The sequence below is a fragment of the Pelodiscus sinensis genome, chromosome 7, assembly GCF_049634645.1.
Source record: "Pelodiscus sinensis isolate JC-2024 chromosome 7, ASM4963464v1, whole genome shotgun sequence".
Lineage (NCBI taxonomy): Eukaryota > Metazoa > Chordata > Testudines > Trionychidae > Pelodiscus > Pelodiscus sinensis.
In genome coordinates, this window is record NC_134717.1 from 42,588,132 (window position 1) to 42,609,217 (window position 21,086).

The following is a 21,086-nucleotide window of genomic DNA, read 5'->3' on the forward strand; positions in this document are numbered from 1 at the left end:
TGGTTCTTTGATATCAAAGACAGTAACTACATTTAAAAAACATTTAAAGTTGGGACTGTACCACACACAGACAAGCATGGAAATCTCAGTTAAGAGGAAACCTCTACTATCTAGACACAGTGGAAGTTTGGGAAACATTATAATGCAATCCAGTGTCTCTACAATGCTGTTTTATATTCTTCTATACAAGTTGTACCCCAAAATACATTACACTTAAATAAAAATTGAGTTAAATATTAAATAGCAGAGACAAATTAAGAGGGAGACACCTTTATTTTTTATTTTTTTTAGTTCTTTTTGGGGAATAGGTTGGTTCCACTCCCTGTCTGAGTATATGAGATGTCCAGATTAGTTGGAAATGCTACATTAGTTAAGAGAAGCCTTATGAACTCGGCCTTCTACAGAATACTATTTTCAGAACAGGAAACATGATTGGATTCCTTCTCTCACTATGGGAAAAAACCTCATACAGCTAATGCCAAGTTACTTTGGAAGGAGAGACCAGAAACTTTTCCATATACTGTATATGGCATTCCTGTGTATATCAAACACAGCATTTTATGCAGGATCTACTGCACAATATCAGACCATTTAAAATGAGATGAAGAGGCTTGATCTTAGACTAAAGGATGTTAAAGGGTACAGATGCATTTCCTCATGGTTTTTCAAAGAAGGAAACTATTAAAATAGAATATAAGCAAAATACGGGCATGCCTTGCTACAGCCAGAAGAAGCCTAAGAAAAAACAAGTGCCCTTCATGAATTTCTCTGTACTAGATGTTAGTTGCAACAGGATGATAGTGTCTGTTGCAAACTTCCTTCCTAAGTTGTGTAATGAATGAATTGACATTGACAGTTGAACTCACACTGATTATTTTTTTATTCTGATCACAATATAGTGAATATGCCCAACACAGTCCTGCAAAATTATAGACCACAAAATATTCCTATTCCTCGCTTTACTAACTGAAGAAAAATTCTCAGAGGGGTAACTGTGTTAGTCTGTAACTTTAAAAATTAATAATCCTATGGCATCTTGGAGACTAACAAAAATATATATAGAATCGTGAGCTTCTGTGGGTAAAATTGTTTGTGTATCATAGCAAGTTAATAAATATAAAGGGGACAGGTTCTGCTCTCAAATAAATTCATGCAAATTCTATTGATGTTAATGGAGTTGCATAGGTGTGATTCAGAGCAGAATTAAACATGCTGTTGATCCAGTCCTGCATTCTTCTCCCTCTAAAAGTCTGTGCAGAACTCCAATAAAAATCAGTGCAAAACTGGGTCTAAAGCATACTCAGAGCAAAGATCACTTCAGTGCAAAAGCAATTCTTAAGAGGTTAAGTGAGACTTCAGCAGTATCTGGGTTTTGTTTATGTCCTCTGCACAAAAAGGTGAATTTCATCTCACTCCTATTTCTCACTTCTCTGCACTGCCCTTAATATGAATGCTCAAATTATGGTTGGTGTTAACAAATCACAATTAATACTGAGAAATGTCTTCTTTGTTATGGTATGGTAGCCTGGGAACATACTACTTACATATTATCTGGCAAATAACATTCTGCACACATAAGATGTGTAATTGATGATTGCATGTCTCCTGATAATTTATTTTCCATCAACTAGAACATTGAGGGTTACAGCTATAGCAAGACTAGCAGACATATTTTTAGGCAAATGACTTGACTGAGTATCAAATGGCATTGCAATTTGCTCATGCACTATAACAATTTCAATGCATTAATTGTGCAAAAAACTTTTCACCAGCAATATATTATCTCCATAATTATACAGCAGCAATGCCTTTACTGCATAGTTTACATTTCCGGTTTTAGTCTTATTTAAGTGCTTGGGCAGACAGATTTGTTGTACTCTTATTTTGGCACATTGTGGCTCACATGGCTTTGCAGCTCATGTTCCAGTAATATAATGGTATAATCTGATACAACTTGCTCTGCTGTAGTTGCAAAATGCCAGGATTAGTGCAGTCAAAATGCCTGGAGTAGCAAGTTGGTTTGAATGGAACTATAATATGTTGGTTAGATCATCTTTGTATGGCTTGGTCCTGTTTATAGCACTGGAGAATCATTTTTCCATCTTGACCTCTCAGATTTCTAGGTCCTTCCACATCATCCAATGAAGAAGCGTTCTGTTTTACATTTGCATATCTATTTTAGTTGGTATCAAACATCTAAAGTAAGTTAACTGAGAACCTAGAGGTATCTCCTTATGATACTGATATCAATGCATCAGTCAGACCACAGCTTTGTGAAACTTATCTTGTGGACTGAGGTTCTCCTATCACACTCACTTTTTTTTTTAACTTCATCACCTCGTCAATCAATGCAATGTATATTTCGGCCATTTCTCTGTGATATCAACAGTGATTTTAAAATAACATTGCTGATTACTTCATATGAGAGAAAGGGGTTAAATCTTCTCCCACATTACATTTATACTGAGGTACATCTATGAACACCCAGTAATTCAGTTAGTTGAATCCAAACATTTAATATTCATTTGAAAGACTTTCCATGCCTTGCATGTTAGTTTTTTAACATTTACTGTACCTACCCATAGTGCATACTTTTGGATTTTGCACATTGATCCTCAATGATGGAGTTTTGGCCTTTATTCTGTGGATTAATTTGAAAAAAAAAGTCTAATCTTTTTACTTGTCATTTGATGTTTCCAGTTTTATAGAAAGTATTATGACTAAGCGATTAAGAACAAGAAAATGCTCTTTGCTTTCTTTTAACTGGTGAATCCTCTTTCCATTGCAGAGATTAACCATTCCAAGCAGTTGTCCCAGAAGTTTTGCAGAACTGATGCATCAGTGCTGGGAAGCTGATTCAAAGGTAGTTTAATGTATTGTGTTCATGTTGAATGTATCTGTTTCTTTTTCAGCTTCATCATTTTAGTATGTAAGGGTACGTCTAGACTACATGCCTCTGGCAACAGAGGCATGTAGATTAGACTACCTGGCATAGGAAAATGAAGCGGCGATTTAAATAATCGCCGCTTCATTTAAATTTACATGGCTGCCGCGCTGAGACGATCAGCTGTTTGTCGGCTCAAAGCTGTAGTCTGGACGCTCTGCGGTCGACATCAAAGGCATTCGTCGACCTCCCAGGAATGCCTCATCCCAGGAGGCATACCTGGGAGGTCGACCGCGGAATGTCCAGATTACCGCGCTGAGCCGACAAACAGCTGATCGGCTCAGCGCGGCAGCCATGTAAATTTTAAATGAAGCGGCGATTATTTAAATTGCCGCTTCATTTTCCTATGCCGGGTAGTCTAATCTACATGCCTCTGTCATCAGAAGCATGTAGTCTAGACATACCGTAAGTCTTATTTTATAAGACACAGCTGTCCTATTACTGCTGCTGCAAATCAATTCACACCAATTCAAAACTGTTAGCAAAGGCTCTTCATTATGGTTATCTAGAACATATTTATGGCTAGATCCCTCTTTTGCCTTCTAAAACAAGGTCTGTTTAGAGAAGTCAGTGTTAGGCTACTGACTGGAATAGCCGTGTAAGGGTAGGATGGGAAGAATGTATACATAACGAAAAATAGTTTAATTCTTACCTATAAAACAGATTTTCTTCATAAAGTTATTTCTTCACAAATGCCTCTGAGAAGTTGCACATATAATGTAACAATTAAAGATCTGGTTCTGACACCTTTAGCACATTAGGAGCACTTGCAGCGTAAGTTCCTATACAGTGGGTATGTTTAGACTGCATCCCTCTGTCAGCAGAGAAATGAAGATTAGGCAGGTCGACATTGCAAATGAGGCAGGAATTTAAATATCCCGCGCCTAATTAGCATAAAAATGGCCACCATGTTTTGCCGACTCAGCACTTTGTTGGCAAAAAGCAGCAGTCTAGAGGGGGATCTGTTGAGAAAGAAAGGCTTTTTCGACAGATCTCTTATGCCTTCTGCAAGGAGGTTTACAGGATCTGTCAAAAAAAGCCTTTCTTTCTCAACAGATCCCCCTCTAGACTGCCGCTTTTTGCTGACAAAGTGCTGAGTCAGCAAAACACGGTGGCAATTTTTATGCAAATTAGGCGTGGGATATTTAAATTCCTGCCTAATTTGAAATGTCGACCTGCCTAATCTGCATCCCTCTGCTGACAGAGGGATGCAGTCTAGACATACCCAGTGTGAATAAGGATGGCTGAACAAGTCCTAAATTAACATGAAAATAAAATAAAAAACAACTTCAAGAAGAGGTGTTGTATCAAGCTAATAAACCTTTGAACCTGTCCCATGGGGGTAACTAAAGGAATAATAAAAAATGAATATTTACCAAATATAGATGATAGAAAAATGTCCATTTTTAGTTCAGTCCACTGCCCTACTTTGTAATGCAGCAAATTAGTTGGAAAGAGTCCAGGGAGTGGTGGTACCTGGAAAGCAGTTCATAATGGCCTCAGCTTTGTTACCATTTTCTTCTCCTGTGAAGATAGTTAAGGAGGGAAAATGATATTGCTTTACTCAGTTTGGTAGGGTCAGAATTCTGGTCCTGTTAATGTCAATGGGGGTTTTGCCGCTGCTTCAGTACAGCCATCATTTGTTCCTGGATGAACTGACTCTTTTAACAGTAAATCGCCTTGTCACTTGGAAAGAACCATGAGAGGGAGACAGGAAGAAGGAAGTGTTCCTTGTAGGGTTTTTCCCCAGAGTGTTCTGTGAGGGGACAAGGTATGTTCTCTCACTTAATGAATGTTCCTCAGAACACTTGAGATCCACCAACAGTTTGGTACCTACCAAATGAAAACTCAGTGCCTCTATGCTACAGACTCCCTAGCCTCCTTCAGTTTCCCATGAAGGGAGTTCCTTAGTTTATAGACTGCCATGAAGAATAGTTATTGTGGCATCATTCTGCTTTTCTGCAAATTGCAGGAGAATAACAACCATTTTCTTGGTCTGCTCCCTCATAAGACATGGATCCCAAGAAGATGATGCTGAAAAGGCAGTTGACCTCTTCTTCTGTAAAAGAGAACTGAACATTGAGGGGCTGTCTACACAGGAGAATCTAAGGGGCCCCTCATTATAAAGGTGTTGTTAAAGTCAGCTCTTCAGGGGCGAGTATATAGTACAATTCTTGTTAGAGACGACTGTGACCTTTCATAATACTGCAATATGCAGCTCCCCCTGTGCCTGTTATTCATCTGTTACTGAAAGCAAAGCCTAAAACTTGTATAGAATTTCTTAATGTTTGAAGAAATTGTCTATCCCATTGTATTTAAATCACTATGAATAAAACATGCATAGAGGACGTTTATATAGTAAAAGCTGTAAGTTAAAGTAATTTTACATGAAAAATAACTTATGTGCTAAGTATTAATAATGATTATTTAAAGAGTACCACCAATAGTACTTGATACTAAATAACCTATTTGTCTAATCTATTAGACCAGGGTGGGGAACGTTTTTTGGGTCAGGGGCTACTGACACATAGAAAAATCAATCGGGGACTGTATACAAGTGAGAAACAAAAAAACTGCAAACTCCCTCAAGTAAGAAAGAGAAAGACACTCCCCACATTGCCCTTGCACACAAGAGCCTTGGGGGTGTCAGGCTAGTAGATTTTGTGCACTCCAGCCCCACAGGAAGATGGCAGAGGGGAGGGGCTGGAACACTAGCGCAGGCTCCCCAAAGCTGCGGAGTAGCCCCGAGCGCCAAATCTAGGCAAGCCAGCCTTAGGGTACGTCTAGACTACATGCCTCTGTCGCCAGAGGCATGTAGATTAGGCTACCCGACATAGTAAAATGAAGCGGCGATTTAAATAATCGCCGCTTCATTTAAATTTACATGGCTGCCGCGCTGAGCTGACAAACAGCTGATCAGCTGTTTGTCGGCTCAGCGGGATAGTCTGGACGCGCGGATGTCGACATCAAAGGTATTTGTCGACCACCCAGGTAAACCTCCTGGGATGAGGTTTACCTGGGTGGTCGACAAATAGCTTTGATTTCGACACCCGTGCATCCAGACTATCGCGCTGAGCCGACAAACAGCTGATCAGCTGTTTGTCAGCTCAGCGTGGCAGCCATGTAAATTTAAATGAAGCGGCGATTTAAATAATCGCCGCTTCATTTTACTATGTCGGGTAGCCTAATCTACATGCCTCTGGCGACAGAAGCATGTAGTCTAGACGTACCCTTAGGTTCACCACCCCTGTATTAGACAATTGTTTAAATATGATTTCTCACTATATCTTTGTATATTGGAAGTTTTTACTTTAAACCAGGCTCTTGTATTTCTTATATTTCTTGTATTTCTTTCATCTATTTCTACAGATTATCTTCCCCCATTCTGGGACATTATAAGTTATTAGAATATGATTCCCATCTTAGTCTTGGGAACTGGGGGAGACAGTAGGAACAGATACAATAACAGAATCAAAGGCTCTATTTTTATGCAAACCTGCCCAGTAATAAACTTTGAGTGAAAAGAAACATTCAAAATATTAGCCAGAATTCTCTGTGAATTGGAATTTCTGTTGCCAAGGCTGATTCAGATACCTGCTCTGCCTGTAAAACAGTTGGTGCCCACATGCATAGATGCACAAGCATTGCCAGCGTTGTTGTACCTATAGACAAGGAGCAAAGTTTTAACAACTCCTCGGCTGTCCTGGTTCACGGCTTGCCAGTATGGTGGTGATGGTGTGTGCAGGAACCACAGGCAGTGCACTGGCAATCGTATTGCTTCATACAACTAACTTAGTCATTCAGTGCTCTGACCTGTCCTTCAGTGACAGTTCTGTTCTCTGTAAGATCCCACTGTTCTAGGCAGGTGTGAGAGCATAAAAAGCTGGTCTTAGCCTTGCCCAATACCGCCCCAGTACCCACAGAAAGGTGTGCCAAGCAGAACATACACAAACATGCTGAAATGAAACTTGTTTTACTTTTTAATATTTTATTTCTTATGTAACTAAGGACTGGGACTTCCTGTTTGCAGCCTGCCCTGATCTTGGCATTTTCAGTGAGGTCAAAGGGCTGTTTTCTCTTCATCTGCTCCTGAAAACCAGATTATGTAACTGGTTTAGTAAGGACACACTACATGTCGGTTAAGTGATTGAATAGGGTTTACTCACACTATGCACATACATAAATATGAGGTCTGGGTTTGCAGCATGTTCTGGGAGCTGCCACAGTTCCATATGTCACAGGCAAACAGAGATGGAACATCAGTGGAAAATAGGGATGTGAAAGTGTAACCATCAGTTAATGTTCACGGTTATACACAGGCTCCTTGTACACATGAGGTGCCAGCTTAAAAGCCTTCTCCTGGTGCACACCGGCTCTTGGAGAGCTGGCTATATCAGAGGCAGCAGCGTAGGGAGCCGACTGATGCCCCACATATAACCATGTAATTTTCAGCTGTCACACGGTTACTTAATTAAACTCATTTTAACATCTCTAGTGGAAAAGCAATTGAAATGACAGTAATGCATTTAACATGCATTGCTACTCATAAACCCAACCAGGCAAGTGCCCTGACCTTGTGTACATCACTAGGTCTGAGTAAGCAACAGCTAAATATTTGAAAAGAATAAAACTTAAATTGATAAATAAGCTGCTGGCCTCCAGGAGCAGAACCACCCAAAACTAGCAATAATGTACTATTCTATGACTCAAATCACAGAGCCTGCCTGGCACTGGATGCAAGGGAATCTCCTGGATGTAAGTTTTACCCTTAGCATCATCCGTGTGGGGTTGTGGAATCCCTAACCTCTATAATGCATGTGGAGATTCACTGTAGAACCACTGTAACAAACTAGTGGGAATTTTTTGATAAATACAAGTTACAGAATTATAGCCACAGGTACAAATAAAATACTGCCAAGTTTGCACCTGCTACCGTGTTATGCAACTATTCTAAGGTTATAGTTCAAGGAAATTTATGGGATAGTGCCAAAATGCACAGGTATAGCAGCATCTGGGCAAGTGCTGTGTGCCACACAGAAAATCTGCTTGCTGCACCATTTGCCTGAAAATGGACCAAAAAATGTCAGACAAAAAAGCCTCCTGTTAGTATTGAATAGTGCAGCACTACTGTATAAGAGAGCTTGTCTCTTTTTTTGTTACACATTTGACACTTTTTTATGCTGTTTGACATTTGAAATAAAGAAATTGTCTCTCTTTTATAATGTAGAAATCACTTGGATCTTCCTGGGAGAGACACCTCAGCATTGTTCCTAATTGTTTTTGTGCACCCAAATTAAAATGCACGTTTTAATTGCTGCATCTGTAATTTTAGCAGAAATGGTGTAATTACAGATGAGATGCAGAGAGAATGTGCATCATCCCTTTATTATGTATCTACATTTTTGTCTCAACCTTTTGTCTCAACCTTGCCTGGGGTCTGTCAAACAGACTAACGGAGTCGCTGCTCTTTCAAGAAACACATTTAACTGTGGCTTTTTCAGTTTTCAACAATTATCTTACTCTGTCGCTTCCTTTGTCACTGCTGAAAGTAGAAAATGCAGAGAGTTATGACTGCTCTGTATGATGAGTGAATTTAGATTTCATAAAGGGGGGTAAGAATGGCAGCCATTAGTTTTGCATGGGACATGAACTGCACACACAGCGTGACTGTGAATTACTCTCCACCCCCCACTGCTTTGCTGATATGTCCGGCTTTGTCATGAAGGAATTACCCCAATTGTCCTGATATCTGTTCAGTCCCTGACCTCTGCCGACACTACCAATGATAGTGTCAGTTAGGGAGGGGCATTTTTTGTGGTGTAGGCTTATGTCCAGTAGGAATTGCACAGAGATCTCACATTCAGGTTACCAAATGGCTTGTTCAGTTATTAATAGTGTTGGGTACCTACCTGAGACCTACAGCTGCAAAGCTGTGCATTGAAAGGCATTGCCAATCACTTGGAAGAGTCTGTGTCCCAGGTTAGGATTGTTAGGTAGGATTTTCCCCCATTGCACTAGAAACCCTTCTTTTTCTAAGCATTATATATCCCTTGTTGTTGTTGTTTTTGTTTTTTATTATTATTTTATTTATATTGTGATAGGATCCAGAGGGCCCAAACAGATGGGGGGCCCTAAATTGTAGATTCTTCCAGTTTCTGTTCCGGTTTTTCCAATGGAAAGTAAACAGTTTTAATACATGGGTTTAAAATAATTTTCCATCAGCTGAACATCTGATAATTATATAGACAGCATTCCAGTCTCTGTGTTAGTTGCAGTGGGAGAAATCCCATTGATGTTTTAACATAGTCAGATTAGAAAACAAACCTCTGATTCTTGTTATCATTTTGTCTTCAGAAAAGGCCATCTTTCAAGCAGATCATTTCAATTCTGGAATCCATGTCCCATGACAGCAACCTTCCAGAGCAGTGTAACTCATTCCTGCATAACAAGGCAGCGTGGAGGTATGGTTTTTTGCTTTCAAAATAAGACCGTATGGTGTTCACCTGAAATGATGTGGGTAAATTAAGACTCTTCGAAAAGGGTTAAATGCCAAAATTGTGTGGCTGTCATGAGAATTTCTAGTCAGACCCAGTTGGCATGATGGTAACCTCTTCCTTAATATAAAATATTTGTTCTGTAGATATTTTGGAGCATGTTTGAGCTTGTTCTTTTTCAAGACTACCCAGAATGCTGTGGAATGTGAGTTAAGAGTCAATACATTTAAGCTGTGTGCTGTATTAATATTACACTTGTTAGGAATAACAAATGTCTATGGGTTTTACCATCCAAATCTTAAAACCAATATTCAGTCTCTAATATGAAGATCTTTGTGATTTAAGCTACATATTAGTACATCTGTACATCTGTACGTGTGTATAAGTGTGAAAATTACATGTTATACCAGGATGGCAAATAAAAGGGCCCAATTTTCAAAACAAGACTACATTTTGGATTTTGAATCTTTGCATGTGCAGCCACTCTGCATTCTCAGTTGTGCATCCTCATGATAGGACTTACTTTTGCCAGCCCCATTTTTTGTGATAATGCACAAAAATTGCTTGAGCAAATGATATGACCTGTTTCCTCTTGTATACTTACAAATGAAGACCAGGTAAATGGCCTTTTCAATTATTTGGAACAGTTTTTGGATCCAATTTTAAGTCTGTATTTTATGGGTGCAAAGAATAACATAAGAGAAATGTTCCAAAAACTTTTTTCTCAGTATGAAAGCCTTAATGCTTCACAGTATTTCTCAATGTTTGGACAAGAATTTTGAAAGAGGATCTGCACAGACAGAGGATTGTTACCAGATGATCTTGCTGCGGTCTATATTAAGAAGCTTTGGCTTCTGTCCAGCTAAACTGGGAGCACAAATACTCAAATATTCTCTGCCTGCAGCTCTGAAAACAAGCAAAGAAAAACATTCAGCAAAACTGGAGTCGGGAAGTAAAGAATAAGGAAAAGATTATAGACATAAGGTTTAAACAAAACAAAACAATTCCAAACTTTGTTGGTAAACTTCAAAAGGAAATTGATAACTAGAGAATTTTAGTGTGTGTGTGTGTGTGTGTGTGTGTGTGTGTGTGTGTGTGTGTGTGTGTGTGTGTGGAAAAAGTGAGCACAAGATGGGATGGTTGAGCCAGGTCACATGATGTGAGTATAAATAGCATGTTTTAGAGCTGACATTATTCCTGCACTGACTCAGCACAGAATCTGGTAACTGCATCTCTGCTCTCAGGACAGTACACTAACGTTTTGCGCCATCTGCTGATATAAGATGTAAACTACATATATATTAGAAAATCTGACATTTGATCTTGAAGTGCCTGGTACACAACACATTTTTAATGTATTGATGTTTGAAAAATATTATTTTGTTGAATGTTCGACTAGGTTTTATTTATCAGCTGAAAGAATCTTTTGTTCTTATGTTTAATTTTTCCATTTTGTTTAAACTGCTCTTGGATGGTTTCTATTTGTGACATTATTTTTATAAGAAATCAATATATCTTTTTCCCCATTCTCCCACTCGCTTGGGATATCTTTTGAATGTGATTGTCTCCCAACAAGGGAGCCACTAGATTCTTTTGGGGTATTAATTGTTTGCTGGACTGAGTTAGTATTTTTTCAATTTTGTATTTTTGATAGCAATCAAGGGGCAAAAAATGTTGGAAGAATAAGGCTTATCATGAGGGTTTATTATGTGACCACAGGAGCCTCCACATTTTCTGCTGCTATCCCTTTAAACATTGGAGAGATCAGACCTGCTACTAATTAGATACGTGTTTGAGTTGTCCTTCAGTAAAATTAAACTTTTATTCTTTTCAAAAGTTTCTTTCTTTATCAGGAATCTTCTCCATATGGTTTTTCTGTTTTATTAAATATTTCACTTTGGGGCAGAGAGACAGTTTCATTGTGAATGCTGGTTGATGTTTTGTAAACATAAATTAGTATAAGTCAAAAGTGTTTGGTCTAGCCATGGAAAAGCATTTCAGCAAAGGTATGACTTCAAGAAAAAAATGAATTATAGAATTTTTCAGAAGAGTCGATAAACTGATAGACAAGGGAAACGAGAGAAAAATCTTATTCGTGATCAAGAACAATTCACTTATAAAAGCAAGATTCTGATTGAGTCATAGAAATGTGGCACCATTAGGTCACATCTCTACTTACTGGAGGATCGACGTTCTGTAATCGATCTTCCGGGGATCAATTGACCAGTTCTAGTAAAGACCTGCTAAATTGAATGCTGAGTGCGCCCTGGAGGTTCTGGTACTTTTTGCTGTCGTGAGGAGTAAGTCAAGTTGATGGGAGCATTTCACCCATCAGCCTCACACTGTGGAAAATGGCACCAAGATATGTCAACTTCAGTTATGTTTTTTACGTAGCTGGGGTTGCTTATCTTAAGCCAACCTTCCCCCTGCAGTGTAGACTTAGCTGCAGAAAGAAAGAGCATAGTCGGGAGTATGTGTCCAGCAGTTGGGATGAAAATGATTTATTCTACCTCTGATTAAAATAATGATCACAATAGCCTACACTGAATCGTAGGGGCATGTTTTCGTGGGAACCCTTAAGGAAGGTAATGAAAATTAACAAAAGGGGTGCACATTTAAAAAGCCTTAGTTAAAATGCATTCATTCTTGCATGCATTCTTGTGCAGAAGTAAAGTGGTCCAAGTGGACTAAGCTCAAGCAAACTTAAGGCCGCTGTACTTCTGAATGAGAGAATCCACAAGGGGAGTTAATAGTGGTAGAGATGCAGCCATGTTAGTCTGGTGTAGCTGAAACATAGTTCTGTCTTTTGTTTCCAGGGGGTTTAAGGCAATTTAACTAAAGGTGTGTGTGCAAAGAGAGCACTGCAGACACACTGCTGCAGCACTTAGTTGACACAGTACTATTTACACCAGGAATTAGATCAGTATAACTGCACTGCTCTCAGGTTCAGCCCCTGAGTTGACCCAAGTTCCTAGTGTAGACCAAGCCTCAGGCTCTTTACATTTACATCTTTAGTTAAGGTGGATTCACTTTCCTGCGTAGACATGCCCTGGGAATTTGACCAGTAGCAAGTTGGGTCAGTGTGTATGTAAGAATTGGAAGTGCTGCCAATAGACAGCTTGGATGATGACTGGTATCAGAAGTCAGAGAGAAGATTGGTGCTGAGGTTGAGAAGGGGGATGTATCTGTCTCTCTGCACAAATCCTGGAGAGGTGAGCCATCATCTATTACTTACCTTTGGGATTTGGCTGAAGCCAGTCACTGCTGAGGAAAGTTGGTTTGCATTTGTTTCACTCTGAAAAGGGCAGAGCACTCTTCATATTGTGTGGTGATCAGCAGTAAATTGTACTCCAGCCAGGACTGTATGATGACACAGGGTACATAGACTCCTCTTTGGACTTACTTTGGCTCTGACTGACCTGAAACAGAACTGGAGCATTCATTTTGTACAGAGTAGACTGAGTAAAGGTGAGCAGATGATAAAATGTACCATCTTTAATATGTTTTTGATTTCAAGCTTCCTGTGATGTCTGTTGGTAAAAATCAAGTTGTTGACTTAATATGTCTGTTTTTATCATTGGCTAAACCTAATTCGTATCTTCTTCCCCCGTGTCTGATATTTTTACAAATGGAGTCCTTGTTTCTGAGTTGCAGGACTGGCAACATAAAAATTACCTTGAAGAGCATAGTTAATACCTCTTTCTGCAGGTTAATTATTATGGTTGAGAAGTAATGTAAATGTTCATAGTTAAACAGAGATTGTATTTAGTATGCATTTTTTCATGCATACTAGCCATATCCTTTTCTTTTCTGAGAGCCTCTATTGTAGCCATCTAAATGTGACTGTGTTAATGCTTTTTTTGATCTTTCAATAAAAATGCAAAACTAAAAACAAATCACGTGCGGTCACAATTTTTGCCTATTATTTAGAATAAGACACATTCTCTGAGGCTATTGAATGAAATGATTCAATAAAATCAAGCGAGCAAGCTCAAACTACAGGGCTACAGATACACGTTTTATAATGTATATTTCAAGCTGCTATCTTCATGAAGTAACAGACTCATTAACAGGGCAATGTACGGTAGCTTTCTCTTTAATTACACTGTTTTATTATATACAGTGGAATTATTTTTCAGAATGCAGCTGTTTTTGCAGACTGACCTTTTATTATAAGAGACGTTTCTGTCTAATGAAGAGAGATAATTACAGTACACACTATGCTTTTGACATATAGAAAGCTATTGCTACCAGGACTTTCCTGTTGCAGAATTTTATTTAAAAGAAAACTATAATTTACATATTTTAAATGTATAAAACTACATATAAGTAGCAATAAAGTTGAGACACAAACCAACAAAAGCAATGCTAACAAAGTGTCCTCAAATTGTCTTATTGTACACACTGTAGCTGTAATAATAAACAAGATACACAACATAAGGTAGAATATTAACATCAGTGGTTTTGTTCTTATCATTTTCAGGCTTTTAAAGTTGCACAATACTTAGTAGATGTGGTCCTTTAAAAAGGCTAGAAGTTGTAGTCAAAACACTTATTAACTTTTCTCCTCTGAAGAACTGGCTCTAGCAGTTTTTGCAAGGCCTACAAGATATGAGGTCTTCCTGGAAATGAAGGGACCAATGGTTACGGTGTTTGCTGGACCTTCAAAGGCTAACTTTGGGTGAAGGGACTGTGAATCACCTATGGTCTTTTGGGGAAAAAAATAATGACAAGCTTTCAGCCCTAGTAGTCTGTTTGCTTTAGTTCATATTTCCAAGGCTACTTTTTTTTTTAATGAAGGTTTAGTTCCCTTTTATGATTATAGATTCCATGACCTCAGGCTTTTTGTGGCCACAAAGGATATCATTGACCTTGTCATACCTGAGATGAAATTTTGCAATAAATGTGATGGACATCTGTTCTGGCCACTGGATTAACTGCAAAATCAGCATTATTGGCTGTCTGTGCTTTCAAGAAATGCCCCAAAACAGGATTGAAATTTGTATAGTGACAGAGTTAATTTTGTTAGCAGGCTTGCCTGAGTGATGAAAGTTCATTTTCATGATTACGAAATTCCCACACAGATGTCTTTTATAGGGGATATGTATAGCTTTGAGTGTTTAAATTACTTAATTGTTATTTTAAAAAACTGGAATGGTATATGAGCTGTTACGAACTTTCATCCTGAGCTGTTTCTATGCTAGATTTGGAAGAATACTGGGGAAAAAAGTATTTAAATTCTTTCAAATAAACCCTTATTTGCTGAAGTGTTTGCAGCCCCTTTTATTTGCATTCTGAAAACATCTGTGGGAGCAAATGTTGTTTTGTGAAGGTGGAAAAACCTTGTGAATTGCTGTTCAGCAGCGTTTGCAACTGAAGTGTTCATGTGGCCATCTTGAAATCTCCCTATGGGAGTTTAGAGAGCAGAAACAAGACCATGTGACCAACTAGTCAGACAGCATGAATACTGGACACTTGAGGCAGCAATCAGGGTACACAGTTTGCGGCAATGTACAGGCCATGCTATGTTCATTATTGGTCAAATAACTTCAGATATTGAATAAATAAGTACAAATCAAATCTGTCCTTGATTATCACAAGGAAAAACCTGGGCAATATCAATGAATTATTCTCTATTATATACAGATTAGTGTACAACAGGGGATTGATGGATGTTCTATCCAGAGACATTTTGATGCTAGATTTGACAAGCCATTAAAAAATATGCTAAATGGAACAATGGTGGCAGCTCACCAGAGGCTATCCCTAGTGAACAGCCCCTTTTTTATTGCCCACCCCTCCTCATATTCATTTACACTCTTCCGACTCCCTCCTTTTCATTTCAGAGTGAAAGTATATTAAGGTATAAGCCTCAAAAAACCTAACAGCCCTTTAAAATAAATATTAGTCTGTATCTAAGCACCCCAACTGGAGAATTTTGGATATGAATCCAAACTAGGTGACCCACAACTTTCTGTTTTAAGTAGTGTCACCAAAGAATATTGGTGTGCAGTTACATTTCTGTTGTTTTTTAATCTGAAGAAACCAGGGTGGGGAAAGTACTATACTGAGACTGTGTATAACAAGGTTCTGCACAAATAATATTTATGGCCAAGTGATAAACTCCAAGCAAATGGGGCTGTTAGCTTACACATATAGCAATGCTAGAGATGGTCCTATTATCACTTCCAAACCATCTTTCCTTCCATGATAGTACCCTTTTCATTATATTAAAAGAAAAGATGGGTTTTCACTTTTTTTAAACAGTAAGGCATTCTGGTTTATCCTCTAATATATACACATTACCAGTTGTTTTAATGCTCTGAAAAGCTTTGTGTTTGGCAGTAATTAAATATACTGCTTGAGTTAGTATTGTACTTTTCAGATTTTCACATTTAATTAATGTTCGCATGGGAAATATGACCAATTTATATCTGTCAGAAAAATACAAGACTTAACAAATTGTCTGTCTGCAGATGTGAAATTGAGGCAACCTTAGAAAGGCTGAAGAAACTGGAGCGTGATCTAAGCTTTAAAGAGCAGGAGCTAAAGGAACGGGAAAGACGTTTGAGAGTATGGGAGCAGAAGTTAACAGAACAATCCAATACCCCTGTAAGTAAAATAGTTCAATCTTTCATCTGACTGCAAAAAAAAAAACACATTTGGAGCACTGTTTGAGCAAATCTAGGGAAATCCCAATGAAAGATTTCTCCTATTTTCTCCATTTGGTCCTATTGAGCTACTGCTCTGTGTTGTATTAACCAATACAAATAAAACTCTTTAAAATTATACACAAGATACTAACTATGTGCTATATTATGTCATCAGTAAATAAACAACTTCCTATTGATTTAATTGAATTTTGAAACTTAAAAATTGATGGTCTTAAATGAGAGAGCAGCACGCTCTTTATGTGCCCATATTAGTGTTAATCTTGACAACAGTGTGACACCTCACAAAAAATTTGCACTGTAGTTCATATTTATTATTGTGATACTTCATACATTTTTTCTTTTCTATATTAAAATCTGTGTATTCAATAAAAGCACAATCCTTCTCTCATTAGACAACAAGAACTTTGCTATTGACTTTCATGAAAGCAGGATGGGGACCTACCAGTAGTAACTTACATTCTCTGCAGAAAAAGGCATCAGAAATGTATCTGAGTGTTTGATAACTTGCTCTGCAAGGAGCACACATGCCACATAGATGTCTTTACATGGTATAGAAGGCCAAAAATCCTGAGTGGGGATTTGGACATTCAGTAATCAGTATAGGACTGATTAACATCATAGAACTAGCAGATGTACATTATTTTATTAACTGAAAGCAATGTGCCCATTACCTTAAATACATGAAAATAATATTTTCTCTATTAGCTCCTTAGCTTCCATTAGCTGACTTAGCTCCCATTGACTCCAGTGGAAATTTTGCCAGAAAGATGAGTGCATGGTCAGGCCCTGTGTGTTTATATTGAAATAGAGTTACTGTAGCATTGTAACGGTGACCCTTGTTTGACCTATTTCTTGCTTGTATTTTCAGCATTAGCCAAAACAAATACCTTCTTGAGTTAGCAGTAATTTACCATCCCCTTATGCTATCAGTTATGATTCTGTAGGTTCAGCTTTTAGCCAATCCAGTTTACTTGCAACCTAGTTTAGCAGCCCAATGTATTGGCATTTACATGAATGAAGTTGTACATGTGTTCCAGCTGTGAACATGTAGTAGTGTAATGAAGAAGAATGAATCTTTTTCCTATATCCAGACATGGTATGTTCTAAGTCAGTATCTGTGAGCTTGCTTTAACACCTGCAAATATTCAGGAACTGAGCAGTGGCCCATCTCCTGTATATCGCACAGCATGAGAGACAGCCTTCACGAGCCGGTCTTTTTATGAGCAAGGCCCTAGGACCATTTTATGCTGTACTTGCTTATTGCATCCACTTTTCACTTGTAGCTGCCATTGCTAAAGAAACAAGTTACTGTGCTAAAGCCTGTTCTGCTTAACATGAACTTTCATTCTGCATAACATTAACCCACCTCTCTTACTGCATTTAAATGATTGAGGACAGTGTGAAATACGGAGGTTTATTTTTCTGAGATCGTTAATGGACTACTGTACTTCTGAAGATTTTTGTTTTTAAATTTGCGTAGAGACAAAAAAATTGCCCTGTTTATTCCAAGTTGATTTCTTCATAGCAAAGTTGCTTCATTTCAGTGCTAATGTACAAATAAAAAGGCACTTTCATTCCTAACCTTAGGGAAAACAGCACTGTTGGGTGTTGTGCTGTGATTCCCTCAACTGTGAGGCATGGAGGAGGGCAAATAAAATGAGAATTATGTAAAGCACGTGGGTAGCTAGACCTGTGCAACATGGTCCCTCACTTCTCAGCACTCATGGGAGCTGCATCATAACATGGTCAAGATTCAGGGTGGCAGGAAAGGAAAGAGTCAAGATAGCTGCCTCCTCTCTTCAGTAATATGAACAAATGGAACAGGCAGAGAAGAGCAGCATGTCACACTGTCCGGAGTAGTTCACAACCATGAGTGCAAACATCAGTGCAAACTGCCAAAAATCAAGGCAGACACACCCAAATGGCGTGATGTTCTGTGTGATAAAATTTCACCAAGCGAGTAACCAATATGAACTCTTGCATCACTGTTCTCCTTTTACCAGAGTTTCAGACAGGCCCCTTGAGCACTCCAGTCTATCTTGCCACTCAGGTGTACTGGACTTAGTGATCAATGGTTACTTGTGCCAAAAATCACTAGCTTCCAGTCCCAAGACACCAGCCACTTACTCCAGCCCCATTTATACCTTAGCTCTCACAACAAAGACAATGCGGATAGCCAATCCTATAGTAAGCTAAGTACTTATTAATGAGGAAAAATAATGAGAGCATTATTTACAGGTTAAAGCAGACAAATACATTATAATGTATAGTTCAAAATGGTGACAGAAATGAAGTACGCATTATGGGTTAATTCAGATTGACCCGGGAAGTGGCTGCTTTTGTTTCTTAGCTCCAGGCCTTTTGAGAGGCCAAACACCAAATGTTCCTTCTTGTACAATGTTCCTTCTTATATCTTTATATGATCTTGCCTCAGAGTTCATACTAATGGGATAAGGGCTTCTGCATGTAACTTCTTCATCCGCAAAGCTTTTTCCTATAGTAGCCCATTTATTCCTTCTTGGTGGGCAAGGAAACCACTCATCTTGCCCAGATTCGCAACTTTGGAGCAGGCATTTTTATAACTATGAAACAAAACTTTCATATGACCTTACAGCATGGAATACAGATATTACAAGTCACATTCATGCATGTAGCAACTTAGGAACATTTTCTAGGGTCTAAACACATCTTTACACCTATTTTAACCAACATTAACTTATAGGTGAGCGGGTCTGATTTCCAGCTATGAATGTGTTAGTGCTCAACTAATTCCTCCAGCCTAGGAGAGCCTTCGCAGCAGCTGTTGTGGCTGGCCCCAGGGACTACTGGAGCAGCAGTGGTCCTAGGGGCAGCTGGAACAGTAGCCCCAGGAAAAACCCAAGGAGCAGCCATCCCAGGTGTGTCTGGGGCAGTGGCCCCAGGAGCCTTGAAGCAATGAGCCACCAGGGACAGCCAGTCCCCACTGCTGGAACAGTAGCCCCCAGAGCAGCAGGACCCAGGAGCAGAGATTAATCACGGGTCCATGACTTTTACTAAAAATACCCATGACTTGTGGGCAATTTTAACTGACAGTCCATGCTGTTTGCTCCCCATGGATGCAAAAATGTAAGAGTCCCATGGAAAGCAGGAAGGAACTGTAATGCCAGCAGGGCACCCCAGAGAGCGGCACGAGAGCCCTACGGTCTGCAATGATTGGGGAGTCTTTCCTCAAGGATCTCTGGACCCCATAGGTTTTGAAGGCTATGATCCATGCCCCATCCTGAAAGCCACATGGCCTTCTTTGCCTCTGTCTTTAGTGTGGTAGCACCTAAGAGTGTCAAATCCTTTCAATCGGTTAACTGGTTAAATGATATGTTTAACTGGTTAATCACTTAAATGGGGGCGGGCTGAGGGCACAGCCTCCTGCTTCCCCCACCACAGGCATGAGCTGTTCCGATAGGGCTAAAGCACCCCGCCCATGGTGCACCAGGCTAAGCCCACCATGGGCAGGGGCTGCTCCAGCCAGACTGGAGCATCCCCTTGCCTGTGGCCCCTGCCGGTTAACTGGTTAACCATTCATATCCCTAGTAGCACCCAAAAGATACTATGAAACAAAGCCCACCTGCTACATGGAGTGTGCTTGAAGAGGGAAACCCCAAACAAGTGGACAGCTCTTCTCTTGATGGCAGAGTTTCTCCCCACACCTGCATGAACCTGTTCCCTGCTCTGTCTTGGCCAGTGGGCACCATTTGAGACTGATATGCTGTGGCCACAATGTCTCTTGCAAAGCACTGCTGCACAAAGGACTCTGGGGCTGATGTGGAGAATAAAACATGCCAGCTCCACACACTGCTTCCAAAACAGAAGACCCTTGTGAAGGAGGAAAGGGCACAGAGAAAGTGTGCTAGACAAAGGAAACTGGTGTGCTAGACAAAGGAAACTGGGAGGGATCGGTTAAGGGGTGCACCAAATTCCATGTTCACCCAGACGGCAGCGCGCTTAGGTCTGGCCATTTAAGAAAATACTATGCATTTCTGTTGTGGCTGCACCTGGAAACCTGGCTATGGAGGCAGAGCTCTTTTGTACTAAGCACTGCACATGCATAACATAGACACAGTCCTTTCCAGTAAGAGGGTGTCCTTTTGTTCCCCACAGAAACTGCACAGACACCAGTGGCTGGGTATTCACAACACCCTGTTATTTAAAGCCCCTTGGCCATTACCACAACAATCCCATGCAATAGGAGATTTATAGTGTCGATGGGTCTTTGGCCTTCTCCCCCAGCCCTGAGGGGAACTGACGTCTCCCTTCCCTCAAGCCTCCCTCCGTGTGATTGGGCTTAGCTAGTCTTCCTGTTCCCCTATCTCCAGCACTTCCTGTGCCTCTTTTTCCATAGTGGGCTGATGGGCTAATTGAAGCTTTATCCCACCAAGCTCACCAGCCTGATTAGATAATTAGCTTAATCAGTGTCCTCTGGGGAACTAATTAGCATCTGAGTGATCAGCATTCACTCCTGACACGTCACACTCCCCCAGAGAGCTCTTAGACATGGATTTTAAAAGGTGTTCAGGCTTTTCTGCACTCAACACTGCAATGCCTGTCTCCTTTTCCACGGGATTCAGTGCCAGTCGATATGTTTACGCTACAGTTTAAAACCTGTGACTGACTTGTGCCAGCTGACTCGGTCTCATGGGACCCAGTGCAAGCTTCTGGGCTCAGGCTGCAGCCAAAGCTGAGGGACCTTCCCACTGCAAGAAGTGTTGGAGCTTGGGCTCCAGCCTGAGTTCAGAAGTCTGCACTGCAGTTAGCCCCATAGCCCGAGTCAGCTGTCATGGGCCAGCCATAGGTTTTTACCTGCCATATAGACACCATATGCCCAATGGAATTTATTCGCAGCTGCCCAAATCCTTAGTGAAAGTGACTTCTGATTTTACATCGGTTAGGCATTGCAAGGCTGATTGCAACAACACTGGACACCTTTGCCGATCTGGGCTT

The 21,086-nt window shown here is 39.8% G+C and overlaps 1 protein-coding gene across 4 annotated transcripts in view; it reads left to right on the forward strand.

The window, feature by feature from the left end:
* MAP3K20 (mitogen-activated protein kinase kinase kinase 20) overlaps window positions 1-21,086 on the forward strand; it is a 137,282-nt gene that overhangs the window by 76,303 nt on the left and 39,893 nt on the right. For all 4 annotated transcript variants that reach the window (XM_075933640.1, XM_075933639.1, XM_075933641.1 and 1 more), the window contains exons 9-11: window positions 2,789-2,863; window positions 9,299-9,405; window positions 15,915-16,050. In XM_075933640.1, the coding sequence (XP_075789755.1) occupies window positions 2,789-2,863; window positions 9,299-9,405; window positions 15,915-16,050 (318 nt within the window). The remainder of the gene's footprint in view (window positions 1-2,788; window positions 2,864-9,298; window positions 9,406-15,914; window positions 16,051-21,086) is intronic.